Below are 12,986 nucleotides of genomic sequence, written 5' to 3' on the forward strand. Positions count from 1 at the left end.
GAACTTTCAATATTCCATAGCAGGTTCAAAGTGCAGTATTGTAACCCTTTTGATTGACAGGCTTCATACTTATGTTGAGGCTTGGAGCGGATTATCTGCGGCAGCCAGGATTGTTCTCATAAAGACAGTATTATCCTCATTTTCAATTTATTGGTTCATGTGTTTTCAACTTCCTCGATCTATGATTCTTAAACTAGCTAGAGTCTCACTTATCCGTGATTTTCTTTGTTATGACTCCAATTCTCAAAGTCATATACACTCGTTGGACTGGGATCAGGTATGTAGAACAGTGTTGGAAGGTGGGTTTGGTCTTAAGAAGTTACATGATCTTAATCTTGCCCTCCTAGGGAAATTGGGATGGATATTGGCTTTTAAGATAAGCAATTCTTAGACTCTCCCGATTCATTCCAAATATTTGCGATTTAAATTTTGTTTGGTTTCATTGGAGCCTGTGCCAATTAGATAATGGTAGATTTATAGACTTTTGGTTACGGTGGAACGAGTTGCTTTCTCATTTATTTCCATCCTCTAAGTTATAGTTGAGTCATCCAAGACCAAGTCTAAGCACCCCATATATCCTCATGGATATACGCTCAAAACATTCAGGAAGTCATATCGCACTCATTTGGCAAAATGAGATAATTTTGCAGAGACAATCTGCTTTGTCTTGTTGAGACGAAAAGACTGGTATAACGACTTTTTTGCAAAAAGTATTGACGGAACCCTGAAAATGTGCAGACCTTACATAAATATATTGCGAACCCCACATAAATATCTCACCAAAAATATTTTGTGAGCCCCAGATAAATATCATATGAAAATATATAATTGTGCCCCATAGAGGACACATCCATATCCTTATCAAAAAATGGTAGTGAGAAATCGATTACAAGGGGCATGTTTATCCCTTGAGTGGGGCCCACACCCAAAGTTTATAAATAAGACCCTCCATCCCCTTTTTAGAAATCGCCCCCCCCCCATCTCTCTCTAGTTTTTTCTCTCCTCTCTTCCTTCACTCTCTTGGTTCTAGCTTAGGTCAAGCCTACTTGACCTAGATCAAGCCCACTCGAGGTGAGCTTAGTCTTGTCTGACCTAAATTGAGTCCACTTGGGAAGCCTACTTGACCTATTAGGTTAGCTTTTCTCTCTTTTCTTTTATTTCTTGGTCTTATCCTGTGCCAAACCTACTTAACCTAGATCGAGCCCACTTTAGGTGAGTATGAACTTGCCTGACTTAGACTCGGCCCACTTGAGTCAAGACTACTTGACCTTGACAAGTTGAATTTCTCTATCTCCTTGCCCAGGTCCAATCCATTTGACTTGGACCGAGCCTACTTGAGGTAGTCTTGAACCTAGTTGGACCTAAGCTAGGTCTGATCCGTTCTTGGCCTATATCTCTCTATTTTTTCGCATCGACGAGTTCTACACGAGACGCTCTTGGTTGTGACCGTACCAGACATAAGGACGTATTGGCCACGACCTAGGAGTGCCTCTACACTTGCATTGAGCCACCTCTACCAATTTTTTATAGGTTTGCACGTTGCTCTCTATTTCAAGTTATATTTGTTGAAATAACTACTGTATGCGATAGGATTTTTATTACCGTACATCTTTTTAAAACAATATCGAGTTCTAGTACTTAGTTCACGACCTCTATACCACTGCAAGCTTGCTTCGGTGTTCACGCACATATCCTTGCAACTACTTCTCTATATTTATGGTGAAATATGTGTTATAAGGTTATAGTTCTTGGTTTACGCTCTCTAGGCCACCGCAAGCTTGCTTTGGTGTTCACACACGTATTCTTGCGACTATTTTCCTACTTACTATATATATGTACATTCTTTTATTCAAGTTACTTAGCTCGATGCGTGGCTTCATTCATCGGGCCTTACTTTATGCTATTTACTTTGTCATCACATTGTTATGTGTACATGCTTCTGTTTTTAATAAATATAAATGCACTATAATAAATATACAAATGGTGACTGATCCCTATTGCCCAAAGTGATTCAAAAGCTTTATCGCATTCAAAACATGATTTGACAAAAAAACCTCTATTGAAAAGGTTTCAGATTTGTGCGAAACCGCATTTACATAAACATCTAAGTCACTAGTGTAAGGTCTAACTAAAACCTAGGTTTTCGATAAACCATGAGAGATGCAACGTACAAACAATGGTGGGTCATGTTTGCGCTGTATCAACTGAATAAGTCTTGAATGGTTGTTGCTTTTTTCTTGTTTGATTGTGGGGCTGTGAGACCCACCTTAAAATTTCAAGAAAAATTAAGTTAATTTTGTTTTTTAAATAGAGCATACAACGAGAAATCAAATATTTATTTCTTTTAAATATTTATTCAACCTTTTTTTTGCAAATATTTTCTAGCACTAAGGAAGAACAAAGATTTTTACAAAAAAAATCATTCCATTTATGTATTCATCCCTGATTACAAAATTCAGGGGGTGAAGTAATACTAAGTTTCACAAAATTATATTCAATTATATTTCTGATAAAATACCAAAATACAGAGCACTCCCAGGAAGAGAAGGGTCCATGATCTAGCTCCAAAGATACTCCAGTTATGCGCATCTTTCGCCACCAAGCCCACCTACTCGTGGTTTCCTAGAAAAAAAGAAAATAAGAAGGGGTGAGACAAACCATAAGTCTTAGTAAGTAACATGACCACCTACTACGCAATAGCAAACATGGCTAGGTCACCAAGACAAATTGGACTCCAACTAAGTCCAAGGCTAAAAATGAGTCTCAAATCCTGACTCAGCAGGATTTGACTCGACAAGACCTCTAACTTGAGAGGTTAAACAAACAACTAAACATAACCTAAATGCATGCATGTAAAATTTGCTTTTCTTTTATTTAAGTTCATATGTTGCTCTCTACCAATGCACATTATAATTTTTCTTAGTTCTCACTTTCATTATTATTTTCACGAGGGTACCACTGCCTCAGGTCGCTATAGGCTTGTCGATCGATGTGGGGATCTACATTCATGAGTGATTTAATATTTTATTTTAAACCCCACAAAAACACTGGTCACTAGCACCAAGGTATAAAAATCCTTCATCAAGGAGTTATTTGCCTTAAAAAAGAGTCGTAGTGCACTACCGCTAGCGTACGTAGCTGGACCTCCACAACAAAAAAAAATCATCATCTCCTAAGCCACCATAGTCGAGGACTGGTCTACCTTAGTGATCAAAGCAGGGCCCATAAAAGTGATACGCCACTGCTAGTTGAGAAGGAGTTCATCGACAACTTAGCATAATCCCACAGAGTTGGTGCAAGCTCGCTTTTAAGGTGAGTAAAGAGTCACTCAAGATAACAAGTTATCCCATCTTTCAGAGCGTAACCAAAATATGTGTATCTTGTTTATTTTAATTTTTGATTCATTATCAAATTCTTAATTTCTCAAAGTACTCTTTAGGTACTCATGGCCTTGCCGAACAAGGCACACTAAAATTTATTTTCATAATGAGATTTTATTTTCTTAAGATAGTGTAAACATCTCATTGCACTCTAAATGAGTTGTTATTGTGCCTAGCAAGTAAACTCTCACTTGAAAAAATCATTTCCCAAGGTCCATACCAAGAAAAATAAAAAAAATGAGGATATTAATAAATCCACAATTTACGAATCCCAAATCTCATATACGACCCCTAGGGCCCATATATAGGTTAAATGTTCTTTCTTCTTTATTTTAAATATTTTTTCTAGGTCTAATTCATTGTTCAAGGCTTTAGAACAACTGAAAATATAGTTTTAAGTTTTCTGTTTTTTCTCTTTTTTTTTCTTCCTTTGTGATATATATATATATATATATATATTTTTTATTTATTTATTTATTTATTTTTTCAAAATCCCTAAGGGATGAATGCATGCCCATCTCTAGATTTACTTATTTGTATCTAGATAGATTATTCGAAGCATACCCATTTTTTGATCATTATATATATATATATATATATATATATATATATATATATATATATATATATATATATATATATATATATATATATATATATATATATATATATATATATTTCTCTTTTTTTTTCATACACATGAACTATATGGGAATCAAGTATGCAAAAATATTAATTCCAAGTGCAATATGACATGACTATTCACCCATGGCAAAAATTTATTTTTATCCACACGTAGGGCACAAATGCAAGAATTCTCTCTTCTTCTTTTTTATAACCATGACTAGTCATACAGTCTTGCTATATTTTTTACTTAGCATCTAGCCTATTCTGCAAGTGAGGTCAACATATAAAATGTAGACAATTTTGTTACCTTTATATTGAGCTAAAATTTAAAAAATTTTCACCATTGGTTATCGAGTTACGGCTCAGACCAGAAAACTGGTTATGAACATAGGTTTTGTCCAACTTGGGACAGACCTATTAGAGACAGTCCTGAATGAGGCTTAAATTGACAGTTTCTATCTATGGACATAACATAAAAGTTGTAGATATACTTGTTAGCTGTCAAACAAAACAGAATCAAAATTTTCTTAGTCTGAACAACTCAGAAATGAATTAAAGAGTTGGCTAGACCGATACAGACCTGGATAGTCACCCGAGTGGTTGTCCTCTTTGTTTTAACATGTTTTCGATAGGGTTAACACCAAAATTTGAAATATGCTACAATATAAAAGTTTTAGATATATTTGTTAGCTATTCAATGCCTTAATAATCAATTTTTATTTTTATTTTGGATGACTCGATTATAGATTAAATGGTGATCCAGACTGACACAAACTTGGACAATCACCTGTGTGGTTGTCCTCTCAGTTTTGAAAAGTTTTTGATAGAGATATTGCTCGAATTTGGAAAATAGTAAAACACAAAAAAATTCTATAAAATTGTTACTCATCCAACACAATAAAAATTAGAATTTTTTGAGTTCGAAAGACCCAGATACAGACTGAATGGTGGGTTGGACTGACACAACCCTCGACAGTAACCTGAGTGGCTGTCCTTTCTATTCCGGCATGTTTTTGATAGGGTTAACACTAAGATTTAGAAAATGGTAAAACACAAAAGTTTTAGATATAGTTGTTAGCTATTCAATGTAATAAAAATCAAATTTTTTGACTTTGGATGACTCATTTATAGATTAAATGGTGATCTGGACTAACACAGACTTGGACAGTCAGCCGTGTGGTTGTCCTCTATGTTCTAGGAAGTTTTCGATAAAGATAACACCAGAATTTAGAAAATTGTAAAATACAAAAATTTTAGATAAAATTGTTAGTCATCCAATGCAATAAAAATCAGAATTTTTTAAATTCGGAAGACCCAGATACAGACTGAATGTTGAGCTAGACTGACACAGCCTTAGACAATCACCTGAGTGGTTGTCTTTACTGTTTCAGGACTTTTTCGATAGTGATAAATCCATGGGAGATGAAATATGCGCATAATGGTGAGCATCTATCCAAAAACAAACGTAGTTTTTTTCCCGTTAAACAGGAGAGAAGTTGCCAAAATTTCTGACAATGTGCTCTCTAAGCTAAAAAGAAACATAGTATTTTCCTATTAAACAAGGTAGATGCTATAAAAAATTTTGGTAAATTGCTCACCCAAGCTAGTATGGATGGCACGATGATGCCCTCATTATTGAAACTCTACTAGGATGGTTCATTTCATCTTTGCCTTCAAGGGTATCGTACTCGTAAGGACTGCTACACCAGAGTAGCTATTGTACCTTGTTGGGCCAATGCTTGTTACAACTAAATACGCTCAAGCAGTTGATTAAAAGTGATCCTTAATTATGCATACCTCTATAAACTACTGTACAAGAGTAATACTTGTAAGCACCATTTTGTCAAAGTTGGTTATCCACCTACAAGGGGTGAAGCACTCATGAAGGCATAGACACTAAAAGCGATGTCTACATGCATATAAACAAATATAACGATACTCTCTGTCCACACAGAAACCAACCCGTGCTTTAAAAAACTGAATGGAGTTGGGTTCATATTTTTCTTTATGCAAAATGTACTTGATTTGCCTATGTGGCACTAGACATTCTAATAATGAAGATTATGTTGTCAAACCCCTTCAAGACTTACGCTCATCGAGGTAGACGATGATAGTATCACCTCGATTGACATATTTTATTTGATAAACCAAAGAGTTCAAGTGATCTCTCAGTCACTCAAAGGTTGAGAGGCTGGGTTATCCCTAAGACATAGGGATTGACTTTGCTACTGCAGTAGTAGTATGCATCCAGAATGGTCTAGTGGGGTTTATCCCGATAAAAATCTGTCGCTTCGCTATGAACAAGGTCACTCAGGCTTCTCGGCATAATAATATATTGCATAATAAACACCTAGATGACTTCATTTGATGCCAAAGTTAAGTTCTCCTACGTACCCGAGGGTGAACTCGTAATTATCAAAATAATGCATTAGTTATTGGTACACTAACGGATGAATGAATAAATGAATAAATGTACGTTAGAACTACTCATGCATCACCTTATGTAATGTACTAATCTCTATAAACTATTGGCTCGGTCGAGCAAAGGACCTAAACTGTATCCGCATGGCTAAGCTAGGCTCGAGGAGCTCTTGCTTCAGTCCATGGGATACCTATACGCTAAGTTATGGAGATTCGACCTACGATGTTTTCAACTGTGACCTTGGAGTGACATTTTGTGTCTTCAACAAACTATACTTGTTAGAATTTGAATACTTTTCTACCAGACTAGGAATGGTTCTGAGTCCATTTTATATCGGATATAGGTACTGAACCTGCGATGTAATATGCGGAGTAAGGTGACATCAATATCTAGGGTTTATCCTTTGTTAGACATTTCTTTTACAAACCAAATTTATATAATACTGTTTTACTAAGCAGTTTGTAATAAATAACTCATTTTGGTCTGCTTAAATGAAATATTTTAGTGGACAATGAGTGATTGACCACATACTTGTGACTTGCCCGACATCTTCTAAAATTGATGACTAACAATATTCTATTTCTACTGTTAAAGTCTTTTCTAAATTTCGCTGCAAAAAAAGAAAAAAAAATCATGAAATTTGAACAAAGTTTTGTTTTGAAAATATGAGACGTTACAATCCGTTTAACCATCTAATGTTGAGTTAGCTGGTTCCTAGTTCGGATTAGTGGTATAGCAAAGGCGATTTGGTTCTTTGACTTCACCCTATGTTCACACTTGGGATAATTTCTCGAGGCAGATTGCTTCTCAAAACCTTTATAAGCTATTGAAAATGATCGAAGTAGCTGGTTAGAGATCTTGGACTTGATCAGGAGGACTCTAAGACTTTGGTCCAGACCCCGTTTTATAGAAAATATAGGTACTGAACCAGGGGTGTGATATGCAGAGGAGGGCAACATCAAGATCTAGGATTTCTCTAGACTTTGATAGACATTTCGTTTACAAACCAAGTTTATCTAGTATTGTTTTACTAAAACTACTGTTTATAATAAATAACTCATTTTTGTTTGCTTAAATGAAATATTTTGGTGGATAATAAATGATTGACCACATACTTGTGACTTGCGTGATATCTTCTAAAACCGACTACTGACTATCGTCTATTTCTGTTGCTGCTAAAGTCTTTTCTAAATTTCACTGCAAACAAGAAAAAAGAAATTCATAAAATTTAGACAGTTTTGTTTTGAAAATCCAAGGCGTTACAGTCTGTTTAACGATCTAACACTGAGCTAGCTGGTTCTTGGTTGTATAACAAATGAGATTTGGTTTTTCGGATTCATAGTAGGTTCACAGTCGGGACAATTTCTCAAGGCAGGCTGCTTCTCAAAATCTCTATCAGCTACTGAAAATCAATGTAGCGGATGGTTAGAGATTTTGGACTAGATCAAGGAGGACTCTATGGCAATTATTGAATCAGGTCGTTTTGAGTTAGTAAACTCTCAAAATTTTTGTAAGGTAGATCCTCAGCATTGGATATTCTTGCTCAATTGAAGGTTAAACTGTATAGTTTGGATATAATTTTTGTACTAAAAGTCAAATTCTTCTCTAATCATATTGCTAGGCTGTTAGTTCACGCCAGCGGGGAGGCTCAAAAAGAGCTGGAAGGATCATCCCTAGATTGGTTTCCCTCGAAGGAGGACTTATTGTTCTGTCCATTAATTAATGAATATGGTAGGGGTCCGCCTAAACCCTAGCTTGCCTTTCAAAAAAAAAAAAATCTAACGCTGAGCTATCAGCGTATATTCATACAACGAAAGTTTCATGCAGTCTAAGGGACAAAGTAACAAACGGGGGTTGAATGAGATAGCTGGGATGGTTGAGTTGAGGCTCATATTAATCTAATCCGATCATCTGATTAAAAGAGTTGGGGAAAAGCAAAATCCAACATGAATTGATGATGACTCTCTCGACTCCATACTGATATCCGAAAATGAACTAAATGGATTCAGTACGAACGGATATCCGATCCGTATGCACACTATCGGATTTGAAACCCCCACCCGACCCAACTCTTGCGAAAGAATCGATTGGAGCCGCCGATTTAGACCACATGACGATATGATCCAACGGTGGAGGAAGAAAACCTAACGAAGAACGACCCCTATATAATGAAACGAGGCTTTCTTGCGTTTTTCCATCCATTCACTTCATTTCTTTCATCTTCCCTCCCCCCAGGAGATCTCTCACCAGGTGCCCCCTCGCTACTTCCTCCCTTCTTCTTCTTCTTCTTCCTCCGTTATCGTCTTTCGTTTATGCTCTTGAGTTGCATGCGAATCGATCCGTGTATGTGTGTGTTTGTTGATGGTTCCCCTGATCATGCATCCTTTATTTTTTCAGCTTCGGGGTCTCCCATGCTGTTTTTCATATCGTTTTTCTTCTGTTCGATTCTCGCATGATCTTCCTCATGGGTTTTTCGATCTATGGCCGTCATGCTCGGATCGTGTAGCATCAAAGTCTTGACTGATGCGATTGCATGGGTTCGTGACGGGTTTTTCAATATCTGTTGCTAATTTTGCATCTACTGTAAAGATGCTATCGGTGTGTTACAAGGTGTTTTTTTCCTTTTCTTTTTGTCTGATGCTGCTTGATGCATATGAACGTCACGTCCATCGTGCAGTCATCCACATGAGTTTATTTCTTCTTTGATGCCTGAATATTTAATTTTTTGATCCATTCTAGTTGCTGTTCTGGTTCATTCTCGCATGCGTGCCGTTTTCTTTTCACGCTTTGTTCCGAAGGCTCTAAGGATGATCAAAACATAACTTTCGTTCTTCTGAGAATTACCGTGCGGAAGAACATATGGAGACCTGAACTGAGGAGCCTTCTTTGTTGTATTTCCTGTTGTTGTTGTTGTTTTCCCCGAAATCTTTATGGTCTTTCCCCTCTCAGTGATTGTGGACTTGTTTGTTTCCTTGTTGATCTATTTGGTTTTTGAGTTCATTTGCTTAACTGCAAGAATGCCTGGATTGTATCAAATCGCCAATTGAGAAAGAATTAAGCGAGTCAGGAAGAAGTCCACTTGCCTGGATTATGTATTCTTTGGTAGCTGACATCTCGTGGCCTTCACCATGCTGTTATATTTTTACATGGATTTGTTTTGACGTGGTTGTGAATGAAATGGTTGGATCATATTCTGAATCAATATGATCTCGTGATTATTCGTCTCTAATTCTGGGTACTATGTCCTGGTTCTTCACTACCCCATTTTTCTTCCTCCTGCTCTTCATTTTTCTATAGGAGGCGATTTTACCATAGCTCCTTGTGTGTGTTGTTGCAGTTATCCCGATGAGGAACATTTAGATAATTAAAAGTAGTGGGCTGATCGTATGATTGATGAGTTTGTTATTACCTTCTGAGGGATTCTGTTGTTTTCCTTTATTCACATACCGTAGGGAAAGCTTGAGATATTTATTGTGCTTTCTTGGTTTTCTTTTTTGCCTTCTTTATAAGTTACTCCTGAGTCATCTTGCATTACTGTTTTCTTTGAAGTCCCTCACTTATAAACCATGGTATCGCTTTACTTGTTTTTCCTGAGGACTCTAAGGACGAGCAAAGAAAAGTTTTGTTCTTCTGAGGTTTATCCGTGCGGAATCATATGGAGACCTGAGCTGAAGAGTCTTATTTTTAACGTTGTCTTCTAATGTTTTTTGATCGGTTTATTCTGTCTCTTTATTATTTTTTACTTCTGTGACCGTGTTCTGTGCATTTGCCATGTGCATGCTGTCAACCATAGAATTGCTTGAATGTCATTTCATTCAACCATTTTCTTTACAGTGAGGCACTCCCATACAGTCTCTGATGCATCTGGTTTCTTCTACATGGTCTTTATTGATGTGTACATTTTTTTAGACTGATGTTGTTTAGGCGCCATTCTTCTTTTTTTTCTTTCTTGCAATCATATACTTTTGGTGTATCATGCTTGTACTGTGTTTGCCTTCGTTTGGATTATCACTGGAACTCCCTATGATTTAACAAATAATGAATGTTTCAGCCTTGTCTGAACTAAATTGTTGAAGACTATGACTGTTTCTGAGGGAGATCTCACACATGCACAAGAACGTGGCCCTATGGACAGACATGCACACACACACAAACACTAATTTCGATGATTAAAATTTGAAAAAACTCTCACCCCCATCTTTACTTTGCTTATGGAACTTGCTGCTGCTTTGATTTCACCTTTTTGTTTCAGCGAGACAAAATGGGGCGAAGGCCTGCTAGATGTTACAGGCAGATCAAGAACAAGCCTTACCCAAAGTCCAGGTACTGCCGTGGTGTTCCAGATCCAAAGATCAGGATCTATGATGTTGGTATGAAGAAGAAGGGCGTGGATGAGTTCCCGTTCTGCGTTCATCTTGTGAGCTGGGAAAAGGAGAATGTGACCAGTGAAGCTCTTGAAGCTGCTCGAATTGCGTGCAACAAATACATGACCAAGTATGCTGGAAAAGATGCCTTCCATCTCAGAGTGAGGGTTCATCCCTTCCACGTTCTGCGGATCAACAAGATGCTTTCATGTGCTGGAGCTGATAGGCTTCAGACTGGCATGAGGGGTGCGTTTGGGAAGCCACAGGGAACCTGTGCAAGGGTTAGCATTGGCCAGGTATTGCTCTCTGTGCGCTGTAAAGACAACAATGGCAATAATGCCCAGGAAGCTCTGCGCAGGGCCAAATTCAAGTTCCCCGGTCGTCAAAAGATCATTGTTAGCAGGAAGTGGGGTTTCACAAAGTTCGGCAGAACCGACTACCTGAAATGGAAGGAAGAGAACAGGATCACACAAGATGGTGTGAACGCCAAGCTTCTGGGCTGCCATGGGCCTTTGGCTAATCGAAAACCTGGAAAAGCCTTCCTAAGCGGACCTGTCTCATCTTCTGCATGATATCTCATTTGAACTTTCCTATTGGAAGGGAAGTAGATTGTTGTTTAGGTTGCAGGATTTAAAGGATACCTTTGATATGCTGTTCTCAGTTACTGGTTTTGGGGTTTCAATTTCGTCGTTTCTTTCCTCGTGTTTGCTGTTGCTTCGGTTGGAATGTGTGATTTTTCACCTGGTAAAATAATATGATTGATTGCTTGCTTGCTTATTCGAACGTTGAAGTCGTGTCGACGAGCCAAAGGGATCAAAGGGTGTATGTATCTTATCGTGGAGATTTGAAACTAGAGTTTCGAGTTTTCCGGCTATTATGATCTACTTTTGAAATATTAGAGTTTCTGTTTCTGAAAACTGTGAAACTCCTGTTTCCAAAAAGAAAAGAAAAATTTACAAATACCCACAGGGGCAAATTTTAGAAACTTTAGTTTTCTATATTTTACAAATGGGCACTGGATTAGGAAAACGATTCTCGAACACCTGTGTGAACAATCATTTTATTTCTCTGCCAATTGCCAGTCGCCGGAGTCGTTGGCTACTGCGAATCTGCGACTGAGAGGAAGTACTGCGGGTGTATTTTAAACGTTTGTTAAGAATGCACTTTCCTGAGCTTTCGTGTGGGATGGCCAATATTGGCAAATTCTAGTGTTCTGCCTTTCGCATTTATGAACCAGGAGCATAAATCGTGAATCTAGACTTTTATTTTTATGGTTCGGCATCTTTTTTATATGTTTACAAGCCATGGTCTCGGTTGGTGTTGGTCGTTAGCAGCTTCGTGATTTGAAGATACCATGTTCTTTTCAGCTGATCAGGAAATTTGAGAAACTTAATGACTGATAGATGAGCCACTCTATCCAATAGTGATACACGAGGTGAAAACGACAAGATATTCGGTTGCCGGAAAACTCCGTGTGAAGGTTTCTACAATTGGCACTACTGCCTCTCTCTCTCTCTCTCTCTCTCTCTGGGTGAATATCTCTTATAATATTAAGAGTGGTACATAGATACTGGCTCAAGGTGAACCTTCCGGTGCATTCTCTGTGGATCCGTCATTTTTAATTGGGCACCATTTACTCTCACTGATTCATGCTACCACGGGGACTGTCCTCCCAATCAAGAGGAAACCAGACGGCCCCCATAAGCTTGAGTTGGGAGCTTGAACTTACGGATTCAAATGAATTGCTTCTTCACGACCGATAACAGCCTTTGCTTAAGAGCTGGATCATGTGAAAATTGAAATCAACCAACCTAGCGTTCCGGGTGACATGACCCACGCAGCAGCACGAATGAGTTGGCTGGCTGGTGACCTTATAAACAGGGTTTAAATTGGTACAGATCGGATATCTGCTCAACCCAAATTGATTGATTTTTTTGAAAGGCAAGCTGGGGTTAGGCAGACCCCTACCAGTTTACAACTATACCATTGGCTTTTGAACCTGCAACTTCCCAACACAAGGTGACGTGCAATAGCTGTTGGGAAGCGACTACACACAGATCCGAATTTACAGCGGGATGAAGGCTTCGCAGTTACGTTTAAAATCATCAGGGAGTCCGAACTCTCAACTTTCTTCTTCACTTAATGCTATAATGCTATGAATTCTTGTGTATCTTGTGTTGTATTACAGCGGGA

At 37.9% G+C, this 12,986-nt stretch overlaps 1 protein-coding gene and 2 non-coding genes across 4 annotated transcripts; all 3 read left to right on the top strand.

Annotated features, from left to right (window-relative positions):
• Nucleotides 1-8,622: 8,622 nt before the first annotated feature.
• Nucleotides 8,623-11,475, top strand: LOC149811293 (large ribosomal subunit protein uL16-like). Of its 2 annotated transcripts, none has more exons than XM_089993841.1 (2): nucleotides 8,623-9,039; nucleotides 10,682-11,475. In XM_089993841.1, the coding sequence occupies exons 1-2, from the start codon at nucleotides 8,953-8,955 to the stop codon at nucleotides 11,363-11,365; spliced, it is 771 nt and encodes a 256-aa protein (XP_089849967.1). In that variant the 5' UTR covers nucleotides 8,623-8,952; the 3' UTR covers nucleotides 11,366-11,475. The 2 variants fall into 2 exon arrangements, with proteins under 2 accessions (XP_089849967.1, XP_089849968.1); XM_089993842.1 differs by having other exon boundaries at nucleotides 8,627-8,679.
• LOC149811294 (small nucleolar RNA Z159/U59) lies at nucleotides 9,227-9,311 on the top strand. The gene has a single exon (XR_016428644.1). It is a non-coding gene; the product is annotated as a small nucleolar RNA Z159/U59 (small nucleolar RNA).
• LOC149811295 (small nucleolar RNA Z159/U59) lies at nucleotides 10,025-10,107 on the top strand. The gene has a single exon (XR_016428646.1). It is a non-coding gene; the product is annotated as a small nucleolar RNA Z159/U59 (small nucleolar RNA).
• Nucleotides 11,476-12,986: the final 1,511 nt, after the last annotated feature.

This window comes from Nuphar pumila, chromosome 17, assembly GCF_984573655.1.
Source record: "Nuphar pumila chromosome 17, dmNupPumi1.hap1.1, whole genome shotgun sequence".
NCBI lineage: Eukaryota > Viridiplantae > Streptophyta > Magnoliopsida > Nymphaeales > Nymphaeaceae > Nuphar > Nuphar pumila.

Bases quoted from the DNA above. Each gene is read 5' to 3' on its own strand.
- LOC149811293 (XM_089993841.1), top strand. From the start codon at position 8,953: ATGCGATTGCATGGGTTCGTGACGGGTTTTTCAATATCTGTTGCTAAT. The intron at 9,040-10,681 runs GTGTTTTTTTCC...TTTTTGTTTCAG, and splicing joins TGCTATCGGTGTGTTACAAG to CGAGACAAAATGGGGCGAAG.